The following is a 17,837-nucleotide window of genomic DNA, read 5'->3' on the forward strand; positions in this document are numbered from 1 at the left end:
AGGTGATGACGAGCCTACGCTCTCCTGACCCATGACATACAGTGGCGAGGCGTGAAAGATCGATTATCGAGGTGTTCGTTACGTTCACTTTGTTTATCGATCCTTTTCCATAAGATTGAATGGCAAATCAATCGATATATCGAAAAGCACGCCACGCCACTGATTTTATACCCTGACGCATACAGGTATACATCTTTGAGGATGCGACTATTTGGACGCGCAGGAGCTGTTAGTGCCTATCCGTCAAGATGAAGGCGCACAACGCGCCGAGTTTTTCAGTGAAGCATCAACTATCGCAGTTTGCCTTCATCCGAACGAATAGGCAAAATCAGACCCTACGAGTCGGTATAGTCGCATCCTTGGAGATTGATTTACGTGTGTGGCATGCATGTTCATCATTACTAGCGTAATATCATAAAGGTAAAGGGATTCTATTTTGAGGGACTCAGGAATCGACGGTAACAGGTAAACGTGAACAGATCAACATCGATATGGTCGAGAAATAATGGAGAGACAGGTCCATTTTTATTTTTTGATTAGGTAAAATGTGTCGATCGGAGCAATCCTGGTCTATTTCCTCGGTAAATTCCAGGAAATTACTCCAGTAATGAAGGGATTAATTTTTAAAATGTTAGTTAAGACAGAAACCCGTAACTTTAGTCGCACGAGCTTTTCTCTAGACAGTTACACTCAGTTTCCCAGAGCTCTGTGTGAATTTAATGGTTTTGCAAAAATTTATTTTCTTGCAAGAGTTACAACTCTGGATAGTCAGCTTTAGTGTGTACGATGCAACACTTTTTCATTGTAAAAGATAATACGTTCGGCGAGTATTTAACGTTGGTAACCTGTATCACTAATTTTTGCAGCGGTACGGGTGAAAATTCAAAAAGTGCGGAAAGCGAGGCTGATCGGTCGAAAAGCAAAGATACTAAAGGGCGGAGAAAAGTTCTTGAAGCAACTGAAGCGGCCAGTCATGACTCTTGAGCCAATGCAGTCGTGCTGCCAGAAGATGACGTCATCCAGTACGGACAATTTCCTCGTCATGGGATCCGTGAGAGAGGCCAAAGTGACTCCTAATTTTATCATGCCGTGGGCCACCAAACGATCTAAGGTAAATATCTGTCACAGGCAAGTAGCAATCGCCGCCGGCAATACATTGGCGGAACCAGCAGATTGGCAGCATTCTCTTTTCTCCCTTTAACCCAATGGAAATGTATCGATTTTGGAAGGTTCAGGTACTCCGATAAGAATCGACTATTCAGTACAGGTTTAAATGGAGGCAATCCGGTGCTGCCAAATGGAGATGTTGCATGTGTGAGGAATTTGCGATTTGACTAATGATTCTTATAAAAGTTCGCGAGAAACCCGATGGTGCCACTGGTTTTCTCTAAAATCAACTCCCAAGCTCAAAAAAAGCTCTCAAGTTGAGGCCAAAATGGAGGGGATATCCCACGCTATCCTGAAAGTCCATCTCTACATCAAGACAAACTTTCCCTGCTCCCTATCTTTGCATGGAGAGTTTGTCTTGATGTAGAGGTGGACTCTCAGGATAACGTGAGATATCCCCTCCATTTTGGCCTAAGCTTGAGAGCTTTGTTTGGGATTGGGAGTTGATTTTCGAGAAAACTAGTGGCACCATCGGGTTTCTTGCGAACTTTTACATATCAACAGTCAAATCGCAAATTCCTCACACATGCAACATCTCCATCGCTGGATCCGCCTCTGCGACAATATCACCCTGGTAAAAATTGGCAGTAGAATCTGTGTTCCAAAATACCATAGACCTACAGCCGGCTGTAAGATTTCCAATAGCTTCTATAGCCGGCAACACAATTTCTTATAGCCATTCATAGCCGATGGCGATTAAGCAACAGCCCGGCGATAAAGTGTATGCTAAACGTTACTAATTACGGATGCTAGGACTTAGTGAGTTATTGGACTCCCGCTCTCTTATTGGGCGGCAGTACCTTGATTTAATTTGCGAGGAAAGCTCCGTACTTTTGAAGGATGCCTGTCATTCCGTAATATGTTGGAGCGCCTTCAATTTCATATGATACTGTGCAATACCTCTGGTGTAAAATAGTTGCTTCAAGCGCCGCGGCGGGCAGGCAGCCAGCGCTGAACGCGCACTAGCGCCTACAAACCTAACAGGGATACTTCACGCATTGCGCAATGCGTGAAGTATCCCTGTTAGGTTTGTAGGCGCTAGTGCGCCACCGCTCCGCTTTTTGTTAGGCTCTAATATTTAATCTCGCGGAGTCAGCGTTTTTCAACTCATGGCTTTGAAATGTTTGCACACTCTGTATGGATTTTTCTCATTTTAATTGATGAAAAAAAATATGTAGTAAAGGAAAATATAATGTGCGTTTTGTAAATATTAAGGTGATTCCGTACAAACTTAAGGATTTACAAAGCACAATAATTTCTACACAATTTCTTATAGCCTTTTATAGCCGATGGGTAAAAAGCAACAGCCAGGCGATAAAGTGTAAATCCCGGCGATAGGAACTGTAGCCCGGCTGTACAATTTTTTATCGCTTCGTGTAGCCCGGCCGTTTGATTTTTTCCACTTTCTACAGCCAGCTAGATGATTTCCTATCGCCCTCTTCAGTCGGCTATAAGAACTCCTATGGTATTTTGAAACGCAGCTCCTATCGCCAATTTTTACCAGGGCAAAGCGGCATACACGTTGTTTCGAAAAATCGCAATAACGCCCATCGGCATAATTAAGATTTGATGGGTCATTATGATCTTCGATAGCACGATATTCGCTTGGAGCGTCTTCATGTTTTATGATACTTTTTACTTGGTCTAAGATTTATTTCAGACATTTTATCAAGAAAACTTTAATGATCGATCAAAAAAAAAAATGTGTAAATTCAAATATATACGCTATCGAAAAACTTTTTTTTATATGAAAAAGCGGCTTTTTTCGATTCTTTCAAAGTAAATATGCTCGAAGATTATCGGTTTCAATGCCCATATTTGGTTTTATGCATTTATGTTGATTTACAGAGGTGCCAGTGCTTGATTTGGTGATTGTAGTGAACTCTTGTTTTGTCCCGTAAAGGGTTTTGCATTTTCGATTTAAATTGGAATAAGTATTTTTCTAGGCTGAATATAATTACTTTTTTTTTCAAGTGTTATCATTTTTTTTCGCATTCCAGTCATTCAAAAATGCTGTCCGGATGTTCAAAAAACTGAACTGCAGTGATTCAAAACTGCCTCAATCGCTCATCAACGCTGCCCTGACATCTAGTGATCCGTTTTACTTGCCGACCTCAACATCGCCCCAGCCTACATCTCCATCAACTACAACTACAACTAGTAAAACTCCGAAAATGAGACAAAACAGGAAAAAAACATCAAATTTTGTTCTTGGTTAAATTAAAACAAAATGAAATAATACAAAAATTTAAAAATACAATGATACGATGACTTCTTTAAAATACTTCTAGACAATATGTGTACAGGTAAATTACATGTCAGAGTTTTATTCACTATTTACGGACAATATGTCTAAAAAAAGTTTCATGGAAAACATGAGATTAATTCATTATTATCATAAAGTTTGAATCGGCATAAGTGGAGGACCTATCAATTTTTTTGGAATCTCACATCGCAGCAATAGGTGTAAATTTTCTCATATCGTAGTTTTCATGAGTCAAAATTAATGGCACATTAAAATTGTCACTACATTCAGGGTCGGACTGACCATAAGGCCAATCTGCCATTGGCAGATGCGCCCCCCTCAGCGCGCCCCTCTTCCGGCTGCTAGAATGATAATGAAGAAAATGAAGAAAAGAAGAAAAGAAAGAAAAGAAAAAAAGAAAAAAAGGAAAAAGGAAAAAAGAAGAAGAGAAAAAAGAAAAGAATAATAAATAAAAAGCAAGGAGAAAAGAAAATAAGTAAAGGAAAAAAATGCCTAAAAATTATACGTAAAGCTTGAATAGGAGTTATAGAGGAAAGTGTATTCTGTATTTTGTCCCCTTCTCTTATTTTTCTTTTCTTCAGCTATGTAGTATGTATATTCATCAGGGCCGGATTTACCTACTGGCCGCCCATGGGCCATCTGCATTTTGCCGCCCCCTTCTCATTCGTTTTGAAACATCAATAAAACCGTCAAGTGAACGTGCCGGAGGTAGCGGGGTGCATAAAACGCGTTTACTCGTGTTAGACACATTTTTTACGAAAGCCATGTCAACACTACTAGCGAAAGTTCACAGAACTTTGCGCGAAAGTTAAGTCCCGTAAACCTATCTCTGTGTGGACAAGGCCTTCCATTTATAAGCATTGAACGAAAAAATTAAGAAAGAACAAACATAAATGAGGTTTAATAATTTTAACTTCCGCCGCAGCTCCGCGCTGACCGCACTGTATTTGGCGCGATGCGGGAAGTATTCCCACAGTCTTGTAGGCGGTATGCGTTTCACGCCGACCGCTGCTGACCGCAGTGTGTCTGACGCAATGCGTGAAGTATTCATGCAATCTTGTAGGCGCTAATATGTGTTACGTGCCGACCGCCGAGGGCTTCTCCTTTTCATCTCAAGTTCTCGTCATCATTCCTCTCTGCGCTGAGCACCAGTCCAAATTGCGTGTTTAGTCCCTCTCTTGACTCGACTAATTAAAGATGCTGCCTCTTGTATCACCGAAAAACAACAAAATTAGAAATTACTATGCTCTCAGGAAAGGGAGACTTGGTCCCCTTTTCTCATTGCTAATTTTTTTCTGAATCCCATTTTTAATGTATTTTCTCGAAGAAAATACACTATTTTTATACCTACATTTAAAAAAATTCCAAAATTTGCCGCCCCCTAAATTTGCCGCCATGGGCCGCGGCCCATGTGGCCACCCCCTTAATCCGGCCCTGATTCATTGTTCCCACTTTGTTTAAACATTTAAAAATTTAAATTTAAAATGTATTGTATTAGTTATTTATACAATATACAGGGTCTGGAGTATTTCTTGTTTTCTTGTGACCCTCATTTTCCAACTTTCAGTTTTCAAAAGCATGATTTTGGATCTCTTGAGCTCTCGCTTGTTTTTTCCAGAGATAATGGTGCTTGGATGCCTCGAATAGCTTTTCTTTGATTAATCGATTTTACATCTTTCATCTCACAATTCTTCCGTTACTTTTATTATTATGTTCAATGTCAGAATTTTCCTTTGTAAGATTAATCGATTTTGAACCTGAAAATATCGTCAAAATTCTACTTAGTAGAGTTTGATTTTTAAAAAATTTCGGCGTTTCCGAGAGAAAGAGAGGGGGGGATGTTCCCGCACACTCATCAGCAAAATATCACATTGCGCCCCCTTCGACGGCTAAGGGTTTGCGCCCTTAGAGGTGCGTCAGTCCGACCCTGACTACATTCTGAAATATTTTGACTACATGCACACAATTGTTTTTCAGGTGTGATAAATGTTTACCCGTAAATACATTATACAATCAAGTGTAAATTCAACTGATCGTTTTACACCAAAATTGACTCACATGGAAACATACGTATTGAACTTTGCTTTGAAGTTAGTTCGCCATGCCGTATTTATGAACAAAAATGAGAGCGATTTCAGTGGCGACAATTAAGTGTCTCCGAAACAAAATGATCAGGAATGAGATCATAAGGTAAATACGATGAAATCGTTAAATAAGGAACAAAAAAACTGAAATCAAGCATTCATTTCCAGAATAGATGATTTTTGAGCTCTCAACTTTACAGAATTTCAATAAATCTATTCAATTACGACGAACCAAAGCACAAAAACATAATATTCCAATCTGTTTTCGCCATTAGAAGTAATCAGCCAAGCTTCAGCTTCAAAAGTCATACCGATGCACTCAAACGCGGAGTCTGAAAAACTTTCAGTCGAAAAAAAAACCCAAGGAAGGAATTTCTCAGAGGTGCATGGTTCTCGAGTTAAACTCTCCACCTAACAAGTGGGTTTCGAGTAAAGAGCAACTTTCCAGGATTAAAGCTTCTACAGATTTACGTTTTCATCTTTCATCGTTCATCAAACATGTAAATGTCTATCCGTATAACGTGAATGGGTGATGTATTACGAAGAGCTACTCGTCTTTTCCAAACAGCAACCTATCTTATCTATTTGGATGTAAGACTTGCTTTATTGACATTATTTGCTCATCAATCTTGTACTCGATTCAAAACGGAATCATGGGTCGATATGAAAACATCAACAAGCATGAGGTAAAGAAACTTCACAATGATCGCGACAATTTATCTTCATTCTGACGGGGAACAGATAGGAAGCTCAACTCATGCCGCATGCATATTCATTTTTTGCCGCCGGCGTAAAAATCGCCTTCAGAATAGGTACTATGCAACCCCACGACGATCGTGTTTGAATAGTTATCGCGCCGCAAGTCAAGGGGTTTTAAAGAAAATTACTATTCATTTGATTAAGGTAGGGTAACCTTTTCCTAGAATATTAGATGTGGTTGCTTCCAGGGAAGTTGCACGGCACAACTGCCTTTTTTAGGGTTTACTTTTCTCTCTCACTCTATTGAGCAATAAATATTTGGAATTATAACGCTGGGAGTCGAAATATTAATTGATAGGTATCGTTGGTACCGTAGGTGTAAGGTTGTACAAAATATTGCACAGTTCTTTTCACCTTCAATTTAATAAATTAATTGAGTTAAAACTGCTTGCTCAAAACGCGTCTACTGACGATAAGTCGTGAAAGTCAGCTCACAAGTGAGTTTTTAAAAGTTTTTGACCTTTTAAATTGAAATCTAATACCTACTTGTGTGGAAAATTCGCTCCCAATTCAAATAGCATCGGGAGTACCTGTTGGCGTTGCCAGTTGACTGTTTAGAAATTTCAAAGGAAAAAACGATAAACATTACTGATACCTAATTACCACAAAACATCGTATCTGTCAAGTAACCGACAGCACCAATTTATCTGTCGGTTCCACATAGCTCTTTTCGTGACCAACAAGTCTTGATGGTAATTTCTCTTATTTTTTGCTTTGTTCGACGAAAGGTCACAAATGTAAACGATTATCAGCGATAATCATTTTCTCTTCAAATTAATTGGTCCCACATACTTTGAAAAACTAAACTAGCAACACCATCATTTCTGGTATCTTTAAATTACCCGTAAGAAACCCTGCAGGCTGCTTGTTAAAATTGGTAGACAAAGCTATAAACAGAGAAGACAAAAGGGATATGGAGGGATCCTATTGGTGAAAGCGGTTGGTTGCAATGGACAAAAAAGGTAGGTAATAGACTAACTAACGGTGACCCACGAGAGACCCGACAATCAGTCCATCATTTACCCCCTTAGTCTATAAGAACCACCCATTTTAACCAATAGGATCGCTCCATATTCCCTATGTCTTGTATGTCAATCGCTTTGTCTATCAATTTCAACAACCAACCTGCGGGCTGATTCTTGAAATTGATAGACAAAGCGATAGACAAAGAAAACAAAAGGAGTATGGAGCGATCCTATTGGTTGAAGTGGGTGGTTCTAATAGACTAAGATAGTAAATGATGGACTAACTATCGGGTCTCTGGTGGGTTTCCGTTAGTTAGTCGTATTACTTACATCCTTTGTCCATTGCAACCTCCCGCTTCCACCAATAGGATTGCTCAATTTCCCATTTGTCGATCGCTTTGTCTATCAATTTCAATAATCGGCTTGCTGCTGTTGTCAGTTACCTCACTTCCCTTTCCCTCTGCCACCAGCAAAATACTGCTCAATCTCATCGAGCGTTTTCCTATGCGTCTCGATCAGAATCGTCACCGAAAAAACACCGAACAACAAAGACCCGACCGCGAACAGCAGTATCGTACCCTCCAGGCGCAGATTATCCATGAGGATGTTGTATATCTTCACCGCCACGAACATAATCACATACATCGAGCAGAAACTCACCCCACACATCATCCCACGAACTTTAATAGGATACACCTCGTACGGGATCGTCCACGGCAGAGGGAATATCCCCATCGACATGAAGAACACGTAGGCCAGGAAGAGCAAAATCGGGATCCACTGGTTCTCCGCCAGGAGCGCCACCGTCAAACTGAGCTTCCAGTGCGCGTACGTAGCCAAGAGGCAGGCCGCGGCTCCGAACCCGGAGACAGCGCCTATAGTTTTACGCCCGAAGTACCTGAACAAAACGGCAGATAGCGCTATGGCCATCAGCCGAAACACCCCTATGGCGACTGTAACTTGGAGTGGGTCGAACGTGGAGTGGAACTCCCTCATGAATTGCACCGTGTACGCGATTATAATATAGAAACCCGCCAGGTTTTGCAAGACGGACAGTGCGAGAATGACCAAGAACGGCTTCCAAACGATCGGCTCCACGAATACCTTCAGAGTGAAATCGCATTTGGGCTGGTTGGAGGCGGTTTCTTGGAGCTGTTTCAACGTGGCTTCGACGTTGGCGGGATTTTCGATGCGATGGAGGCTCTTACGGGCGGTTTCTAGACGGTCGTGTCGGACTAGCCAGACCGGGGAGTCGTAGAGGAAGAGGGTGAGGAGGAGACCGAAGATGGCTAAGAAGCAGGAAGCGGTGGCGGCTATGGGCCACGGGTAGTAGCCGCCCAAGATGTAGATGTAGACGAGACCTGCCGATGCCATCAGGCCGTTGAGTGCCAGGAGTATACTGCGGTGGGCCACTGGGGCTATCTCTGAGACGTACAGCAGGGCTGGGAAATAGCAACCTGGAACAGAGGAATGAGTAACTAAAAGTGAGATTAAGCTCCGCGGGCTGATTGTTGAAATCGATAGACATAGCTATTGTAGTCCAGGCAATAGAGATCAATATAGGGGTTTTGAGGGAAAGTTTAGTCGAACTAGCAATTATGGGCTAACTTTATGTTTTTTAGGTCGTAGAATCCGAATTTCAACTTGCCTGACAGATCCGACCCCTCCTCCGGCCGCCATTTTGAAAAAACGCCTAAAATTTACGGTTTTTCCCCATTTTTCGCTCATAACTTTTTTTCTGTTCAAAATATCGGAAATCTCGTCACTTCTGTGGAAAGACGATTAAATTTGCAAGAGATTGGTGTATACATATGTACACTTAACGTGAAAATAGTGAGAATGGGAGCGCGACGAAGGCAGCGGGAGATATCGATTTTGCGCCATTAGATACTTAACACCCTGCATCCCTGTAACGTTTTACGTGGAAGTCATATTAAACAAGCGGTTATTTCAATGTATTATTTTATTAATCCCATTACATAAATGACTGGTTAAGGATTTAGACAAAATAAAAAATATTTTCAAAATGTGGACATCTTTGATAAGTAGGTGAGTTAGTCCAATCGTGGGCGTTTGGCAGCTCGGCGCAACGAAGTTCTAATTTTTGGTGACGGACAGGTGGATGGGCCTGGTTCTCCTCAATAGACATCACGGCTGGCGTTGATCTCCGACTCTGTAACAGTATCCAGAATATGAAGCTAGAAGTCAGACGAAAAAAAAGAAAAGGAAAGGAAAGAAAAGGAAAGAGAGGAAAAGAAAAGAAAAGAAAAGAAAAGAAAAGAAAAGAAAAGGTGGAAAAAAGGAACCTAAATTGAAGGAAGATTAAAATTTTCGCAACACTAATCCCAAATAGAAAAAGCATTCTGGTTTACTGCATCAAGCAGTCTGGTGTTCATAAATGGTGTGTATTTCTGATAATCCTGCAAGTGCAAAACGAGTTGTCGAGGTGCGTGCGGTTGCAGGAAATGTGGGCTTAAATGCTCAGCATTGTGCATCAACTGCAGTGATACATGCGAAAACATGCCTGAAATTGCTTTAGCGGACTCTGAGGACGAGGATGATATTAAAGCTTATGACTTTTTCGACGAGCCAAGTACAGAGGAAGATTTTGAAGCTGTCATGACTGAAGTTCAAGACCTTCCAGAAAGCCCACATTCAGAAATAAACAATGAACCTAAAGGTTTGTTATTTCTTTCACACTGCTCGCTTGTTATCAAAAACTTCTAGCATAGAAAAAATACCATGACAAGCTTTATTAAACAATCAGGTGTTCGTTAGTGACATGTACCTATTCCTGATAATCATTACCAAAAATTTCGGTTAGGATTATCAGAAATACACACCATATATGAACACCAGACTGCTAGATACAGTAAACCAGAACGCTTTTTCTATTTGGGATAAGTGATGCAAAAATTTTAATCTTCCATCAATTTAGGTTCCTTTTTTTCCTCTTTTCTTTTCTTTTTTTTTGTCTGACTTCTAGCTTCATATTCTGGATACTATGTTAGAGTCGGAGATCAACGCCGGCCGTGATGTCTATGGAGGAGAACCAGGCCCATCCACCTGTCCGCCACCAAAAGTTGGAACTTCGTTTCACGGAACTGTCAAACGCCCACGATTGGACTAACTCACTTACTTATCAAACATGTCCACATTTTGAAAATATTTTTGATTTTGTCTACATCCGTAACCAGTCATTCATGTAATGGGATTAATAAAATAATACATTGAAATAACCGCTAGTATACTATGACTTACACGTAAAGGGTCGCAGGGATAAAGGGTGTTAAGTACCCATCCAAAAAGTAAGGTTCCCCACCTTGTATCTTCCGAGCAAAACAAGATAAATCAAATCGGTAAAAGAGCACATATCAGGCATACTCTAAGCTTTAAAACAAGCTCAAGTTTTTGAAAATCGGTCAAAGGATTCGCGAGTAAACTTAATTTTACAGAGACAACCTCCTGTCGCCGCGTGCCCACCTCCGGGTCAGGATGCGCGGAGAGTCGATTATTGAAGACTCGGGTTATCGCCTCTACATCACATCAACAAGGAATTTTAAAGTTTTTATTGAGTAGGCCTTACCTTACTTTTTGACGTAGTCTCCACATCTTTTTTGACATTTCTGGTATCATTACAGCAGCTTCTTGATGCCCTCCGCGTATAGAAGCTTTCGCCCTGACTCTGAAACCAGTCATTGACAGCTATCTGTACCTCTGAATCGGTTGAAAATCGCTTCCATCGTGGAAGTTTTTCCGCTCGGGAACGATTGAAAGTCACATGAAGCTAAAGTAAGAGAGTTTGAAGGATTGGGGGAAAATTTCCCTACGCAAAGCAACTGATCTGGAAGTGCAGATCGCTGTCAATGACTGGTTTTGGAGTCAAGGCGAAAGCTTCTACGCGGAAGGCATCAAGAAGCTGCTGTAATAATACCAGAAATGTCAAAAAAGATGTGGGGACTACGTCAAAAAGTAAGATAAGGCCTACTCAATGAAAACTTTATAATTCTTTGTTGATGTGATGTATAGAGGCGATAACCCGAGTCTTCAATAATCGATTCTCCGTGCATCCTGACCCCGGAGGTGGGCACGCGGCGACAGGAGGTTGTCTCAGTAAAATTAAGTTTACTCGCAGATTCTTTGACCGATTTTCAAAAACTTGAGCCTGTTTTAAAGCTTAGAGCATGCCTAATATGTGCTTTTTTACCGATTTGATTTATCTCTTTTCGCTCGGAAGATACAAGGTAGGGAACCTTACTTTTTGGATGACCCTCGTATCTAATGGCGCAAAATCGATATCTCCCGCTGCCTTCGCCGCGCTCCCATTCTCACTATTTTCACGTTAAGTGTACATATGTATACACCAATCTCTTGCAAATTTAATCGTCTTTCCACAGAAGTGACGAGATTTCCGATATTTTGAACAGAAAAAAAGTTATGAGCGAAAAATGGGGGAAAACCGTAAATTTTAGGCGTTTTTTCAAAATGGCGGCCGGGGGAGGGGTCGGATCTGTCAGGCAAGTTGAAATTCGGATTCTACGACCCAAAAAACATAAAGTTAGCCCATAATTGCTAGTTCGACTAAACTTTCCCTCAAAAATCCTATATTGCCTGGACTATTGACGAAAAAGACAAAGGGGATATTGAGGGATTCTATTGGTGGGTGCGGGTGGTTGCAATGGATAAAGGAGGTAGGTATTAGACTAACCGACGGTAACCCACCAGATACCCTATTGTTGGTGCATATTTACCCCATTAGTCTACAGGAACCACCAACTTCAACCGATAGGATAGCTCTATATTCCCTACGTCTTCTTTGTCTATCGCTGTGTCTATCAATTTTAACAATTTTGACCTTTTGGGACCTAATTTTGTCGGGGAGAACGGACGCACTTAGAGATGCGGAGGAAGAATCAAGACCGCGTGCTTGAGTCCGGTGTAGGGTCTCGATTGATCAGTTTCAGCTCATCGACAGATGTTGCAAATGGGCGGAAAAGCATCAACGAAATTCAGCCTCACAATATGGACCCAGTCGTCCTTTTTAAGACTATTAATCGTGTATTGATGTGAGCGGTTATCTGATTTGGACTTCGTTTAGCAGAAAGGAACCAAGCCACATCAGCTATTGCCAAATTTAACTGGGCAATTTAATTTTCTACATAAAAATAGTTGTGCGGATTTTCGGGCAAATTTCAGTGAATTTTCTACGTATGAAACGAAGCAAATTCATCAAAATTTTTCAAGGAATCCGCGTAAGCGTTCTCTTATAAAAAATTTAATTGTCTAATTAAATTTGGCGATAACTGATGTGGCTTGCTTTCTTTCTGCTTTACGTGGTCCATATGTACTGATTTTTAACGTAAAAATAGCTTGACTCAGTTTGTTACAATTACAAGTTCTTCTTCTTCTTCTGTTGATTTACTGGCTTATATCAATTAAAAGTTCCCGTAACCAATGAACAATAAAAACGTTCATATCTTAGCTAGAAGTTGATTTCAGTAGTTTTTGTTGCACGAATCGTGTTCTACGTGAAATTCTGATGACGAATCATGTATCATAGAGTGCTTAAATTTGTTCCTTGTTGAATGGTTCATTCAATCTAAAAGCGAGCTCAGAGATTTTTCCTAACTTTTCCCAAACAAAATATTTTATCGGGAGAAACGAGACAACGTTGGAATGTTCATGCGGCGTCGAAACACAACATAGGCTTTTTAAGCCCATGTTGAGTCGCGCTTATCCAGCCGCGATTAGCCTAACGTGAGTTTAAATATTCGCTCCAAACACGGCGCGGTTGGCGCAAACTCATATCGGCGCCTGCAAGACTGAATGAATACTTCATGCATTGCGTCAGACAGCGCGGTCGGCGTCAGGCGCGCATTAGCGCCTACGAGACTGCATGGATACTTCTTGCATTGCACCAAACTCGCAATTGATTGCACAGCCTTTTCTATTGGAGTTGGAACTCAGTTTTCTAGTTCCTTTCAATTTGTAGGGTTTTGTGAGATTTATTTTCTCACGAGATATGTTTTTGTGCAATCCATCCGAGATGACGATCTTAAAAGGTTATCCTTCACAACATTAATGTACAATCGTAAACAAGGAAACAAGGGAAAGTTGACATTTTAACACGTGTTACTTAGTCGGACGCCATTGTGAACTTACCTATTCCAATTCCGCCCATAAACCGACCCAGAGCAAGCATTGTAAAATTGTTCGCTGTCGCCATGACAGCAAATCCCATGCCGATGAAAAAATAAGCCACTTGAGTTACACGTATACGGCCATGGGTATCCGACAGTGACCCGCTGACAGTCGCTGCTATGCATGTTCCAATCGTCGGTAAACTTGCTGCGCACAGTGAAGAAAACAAAATTAATTATTCAAACTTGAAATAAAAACTTCATTAAAGTAGAGAAGAATAAAGAAAATTGATCTTTGCAGGGTGTTCAGGAGTAGATTTGAGGAAATGTACTCTCGCAGATTACTTTCAAAGCTTGGATTTGAATTGCTGACATGAAAATTTATTGGAGGATGAGAAGGTTTCCAATCTAATTCAATGATCGAGAATAAATTACCATGGAGTGCGGAGTGCCGCAAAGAATGCGCGAATTTCAGTCATTTTAAACCCGTAGATGATTTCATATTGTTTACAGGTAGGCTTTTTATTTCTTTCTTCTTATTTTTTTATGAAAAACGCATGTTCGCACGGAAGTTCGTGCATTCTTATCAATAAAATATTTTACATGAATTGAGTTTTTGCTTGCAGTGGGAAACTTTCCTTTTCCCGTTTTCCTTTATGAGTAATTGTTTCAGAGAGATAATGTTACCATTGGATTGGAATCAACCTTTAAGCTCAAAAAAATCCATCAAAGTTGAGACCATGATGGCGGAGAAACCCAATCCTGTAACGTAGTCTACCATTTTTCAATCAAATGCAGGATAATGACGCAAAGATAAAGAGGAATAAATTATCATGGTTGTCATATAGGTTAAAAATTACCATCTTGAAACTTGGAAATCGCTACATAGAGTGGTCATCTTGGTAATATTTTTTACTTTATCTCTGCACGGAAAGACTGAGTATGAACCTTAGCAGGACTCTCTTTCAATGCAAGTAAGTTCCTCAATTGCAACCTCAGCTTAAGGAGCTTTCTTGGAGCTTGAGAGTCGATTCCAAGAAAAAATAGGTGGCATCATCGCGTCTCTGACAAGAACTCCCGTAGTTTTAGGGGGTCCAATAAAAAAGTCCTTTTGCAATCCTGCATTCAAGAGCTGAATTCGTGGCAAAAGCACCCAACAAAAAATCGCATAAATCATACTCAAAATTGGAGTTTTCCGTAGGTTGGGATTTTTTACGGCAAGCCTGGCCCGACCGTAAATCAATTAACAAAAGGTAAACATAATTGCAACTCTCCGCAAATGAAAGTTTGCTGCCAGGAAAGTTTGGGCCGAGACATACACCAATACGGCCACAGCCATATTTTAAGCCAACTTCAGCGGTTGCAGCTGCACCTCACGTTGTCAAATCATTTGTTTAATGTCTATCATATAATTTATTCTATTATTTCTATCTTTTGGTCCAGCAAGAGAGACAAAATTTATGCGTTCTCTATAAAATAAAACATTAAAAATTCTCTAAAAACTTTTTTATAGTAGACTAAGGAGGTCATGACAAAATTTCTGAAAATAGTGAGAGCTCAAATTTGGAAAAAAACAAAGAAGAAAACATTTTAAATCTATTTCTCAATAAAATTTAGAATCCTCCGTTACTGATTACAGATTGCAAACTCAGCCCTTTGATATAATTTTATGAAGTTCCATGACATTTACACTCAAAAGAATAAGTTTTATGAAATTTCAATTTATGCGTGAAATTAGGTTTGCACCTTTGGGATTGCCTTAGCAATGTGCTGAGCAAAATTTGCAGGAATTATATGTACTAGTCTACATATTTAAACAAGAGATGATTTAAAATTTCCGTTCGTTTTTTCCTCGCAGCAGTTAACTAACATTCTCCCCTTGACATTAATAAGGTAGAAGCTAGACGGCCGATGGGATTCACTTATCTACGTGCATTTTGCAACGCCTGATATGTGATGGTTAGGTAGTTGTACCTCAACTCGAGTCATGCTTTCCGTCATACTGTTTTTCGTCTTAATTTCAAAATTTAAGGGTGTTCCATGAAAGAATTTTTCTCTCACCAATCCAAGTTGCCTCTTCTCTGTCAATGCGTATCCAACTGTCTTCTTCGAGCAGCTGCGGGAGCATTCCTGCGGACTGGCCAAATATTGCCCCCACCAATATTTGGAGCGGAAACAAACATGCCACTGCTACAAACTATCCAAATTAGAGAGGAGGTAGTAAAAGCGAGAAAGAAAAATAAACAAAGACCAATATTTTACTTTGTATCTCTGAAGCTAATTGTCAATTTTATGAACATTTAGAGTTGAGTCCAGGGCCGGATTAAGGGGGTGGCCACATGGGCCGCGGCTCATGGCGGCAAATCTAAGGAGCGGCAAAAATTTGCAATTTTTTAAAGTGTAGGTGTAAAAAAAATCGGATTTATAAAAACAAAATTACAAACGAGAAAAGGCGACAAAATCTCTCATTCCCTGAGAGTATAGTAATTTCTAATTTTTTCGTCTCTTGGTGATACAAGTGACAGCACCTTCAATAAGTCGAGTTAAGAAAGAAACCAAACACGCAATTTGGCCTGGAACGGCGCGACTTAAAGAGGAATGATAACGAAGACTTTAGATGAAAAGGAGAAGCCTTTAGCGCGGCGACCGGCATGTAACACATATTAGCGCCTACAAGACTGCACGAATACTTCACGCATTGCATCAAACACAGTGAGGTCATTGCGGTCAGAGTAAAACGGATAGCGCCCATAAGAATGCATGAATACTTCTTGCATTGGTCCAAACACAGTGCGTTCACCGTGAAACGCATAGCGCCTACAAGACTGTCGGAATACTTCACGCATTGCGCGGCGCGGCGGCGGAAGTTAAATTCATTGATCCACATTTATGTTTGTTCTTTCATAATTTTTTCGTTCGTTTCTTATGAATGGAAGGCCTTGTCCACACAGAAATAGTTTTACAGAACTTGACTTTCGCGCAAAGTTCCGTGAACTTTTGCTAGTAGTGTTGACAGGGCTTTCCCAAAAAATGTGTTCAACACGAGTAAATGCGTCTAATGCACCCCTCCCCCGTTGACACGTTCATTTTATGGTTTTTATCGAGTTTCAAAACAAAATTTCAAAAAATACAGGCGGCCCATGGGCGGCAAGTAGGTGAATCCGGCCCTGGTTGAGTCAACGCTAGCCATTAATTGGACGTATTTATGCTAAAAGGAAGTATGTCTCATCCTATGTAAATAATTCCTTTTGACATAATTACGTCCAATTTAGTGCGTGTTAAATTATGGGGAATGGTTTTACAAGAACATTTAAAAGTTCAGCTTTTTAAGATTGCAGTTTGGTGTACTTTTTTTAAAATATATTAAATTATAAATCGAACATTTAGTTGTTTTTTCAAAATTTTCCCTGAAAACCTCTTAAGTTTAAACATAAATTGAGAAACACTTAATCTTTATTGGAAAGGTTCATTATCTTTTCTGTTGCTTTTATTTCCTTTCCTTCATGGGAAAAAAAATAAATGTATCTAAAGCTTCACATTTTTTCAGAACATTCTGTGCATGAACAGGGAATATCAATACACATTTTAATGAGTAATCTTCTTAAGTTCCCCTTCAAAAAAAGTAAAATGTAACAAGGAAACTGCGACATCGCAAACTGCGACATCGCAAACCGAGACAAGTGTTTTCCTATTTTCGCCATATTTTCCATTTTTCAAGTTAGCTCCGCGGAACTATTTTTATGCACTCAAGGATCATCTGGAAGCATGTACGTTTTATTTTAACCGCCATGGTCTCATTTATCAATTATTTCTCTCATCCTTTGTATGTGTATCCCAGTTTATTAAATTCGACTCTGCGGCGTACCAAAAAAAAGGGGGAAAAGGGGAAAAAACAAGAAAAACGCAGTAGTCTTCCTTTAAGAAAACTCACTAACACTAACCGGTTTGCAGCATCCTGTTGGTGGGAGTTGTGTTTCCATGAGTGCCTGAAACTTCGTCCTCCGGGCACCTCCAACGACCACTTCGCACAGCTCGTCCGGCAAAAAAGAAAGCGAAAATTGCCTCCCACGAAGATTTATTCGCGGTTATCGGAGATCAAGAGGCAAGAGCACTCTTATTTTCAGCCTCTCAAAAGCGTTGATAAAAATCAGAGGTATGCACGTGTTAGTCATGAATGTACGTTTTTGCAATAAGAGGAGATACTTGTCCCTCATCATCCCTTTCCTTACTGGTGAGCCCTGTTTTCGCACAATTCGAGGGGTCGTCGCGAACACTGTCATCCTGACTTTTACATATGCTTAACCGAGTGCAACGAACAGGAATAATACTTAATTTTCGGGTCTTCAACATGGCCAGCTAAAGTTGTTGAACGATAAGTAGATAGGAGGTACTTGACTTTGAAGCTCCGTTGTTATCCATGTTCATTAAGCGTAACTTTAATGAGCGGCTAAGCTCA

General features: G+C 40.3%; 2 protein-coding genes across 6 annotated transcripts in view; one reads left to right on the plus strand and one right to left on the minus strand.

Annotated features, from left to right (window-relative positions):
- LOC109033529 (secreted frizzled-related protein 5) overlaps positions 1-3,427 on the plus strand; it is a 16,374-nt gene extending 12,947 nt beyond the window's left edge. For all 3 annotated transcript variants that reach the window (XM_072299327.1, XM_072299328.1, XM_019046195.2), the window contains 2 exons: positions 867-1,111; positions 3,168-3,427. In XM_072299327.1, the coding sequence (XP_072155428.1) occupies positions 867-1,111; positions 3,168-3,386 (464 nt within the window). In that variant the 3' untranslated portion in view covers positions 3,387-3,427. The remainder of the gene's footprint in view (positions 1-866; positions 1,112-3,167) is intronic.
- On the minus strand, positions 3,371-17,792 carry LOC109033536 (facilitated trehalose transporter Tret1). Of its 3 annotated transcripts, none has more exons than XM_019046206.2 (4): positions 17,323-17,792; positions 15,443-15,571; positions 13,404-13,589; positions 3,371-8,698 (listed from the first exon to the last, which is right to left on the minus strand). In XM_019046206.2, the coding sequence occupies exons 1-4, from the start codon at positions 17,333-17,335 to the stop codon at positions 7,686-7,688; spliced, it is 1,341 nt and encodes a 446-aa protein (XP_018901751.2). In that variant the 5' UTR covers positions 17,336-17,792; the 3' UTR covers positions 3,371-7,685. The 3 variants fall into 3 exon arrangements, with proteins under 3 accessions (XP_018901751.2, XP_018901750.2, XP_072155427.1); XM_019046205.2 differs by having other exon boundaries at positions 15,443-15,578; XM_072299326.1 differs by lacking the exon at positions 15,443-15,571.
- Between the last annotated feature and the right edge of the window lie 45 nt (positions 17,793-17,837).

The sequence above is a fragment of the Bemisia tabaci genome, chromosome 4 (genome assembly GCF_918797505.1).
Source record: "Bemisia tabaci chromosome 4, PGI_BMITA_v3".
Taxonomy (NCBI): Eukaryota; Metazoa; Arthropoda; class Insecta; order Hemiptera; family Aleyrodidae; genus Bemisia; species Bemisia tabaci.

What these genes read in the sequence shown, in the direction of transcription:
- LOC109033536 (XM_019046205.2), bottom strand. Translation starts at nt 17,361, where the DNA reads ATGGAAACACAACTCCCACCAACAGGATGCTGCAAACCG. An exon ending in AGAAGAGGCAACTTGGATTG is followed by an intron (nt 13,590 to 15,442) that starts GTGAGAGAAAAA and finishes CACTGTGCGCAG; the next exon opens with CAAGTTTACCGACGATTGGA. An exon ending in TATGGGCGGAATTGGAATAG is followed by an intron (nt 8,699 to 13,403) that starts GTAAGTTCACAA and finishes CCTCTGTTCCAG; the next exon opens with GTTGCTATTTCCCAGCCCTG.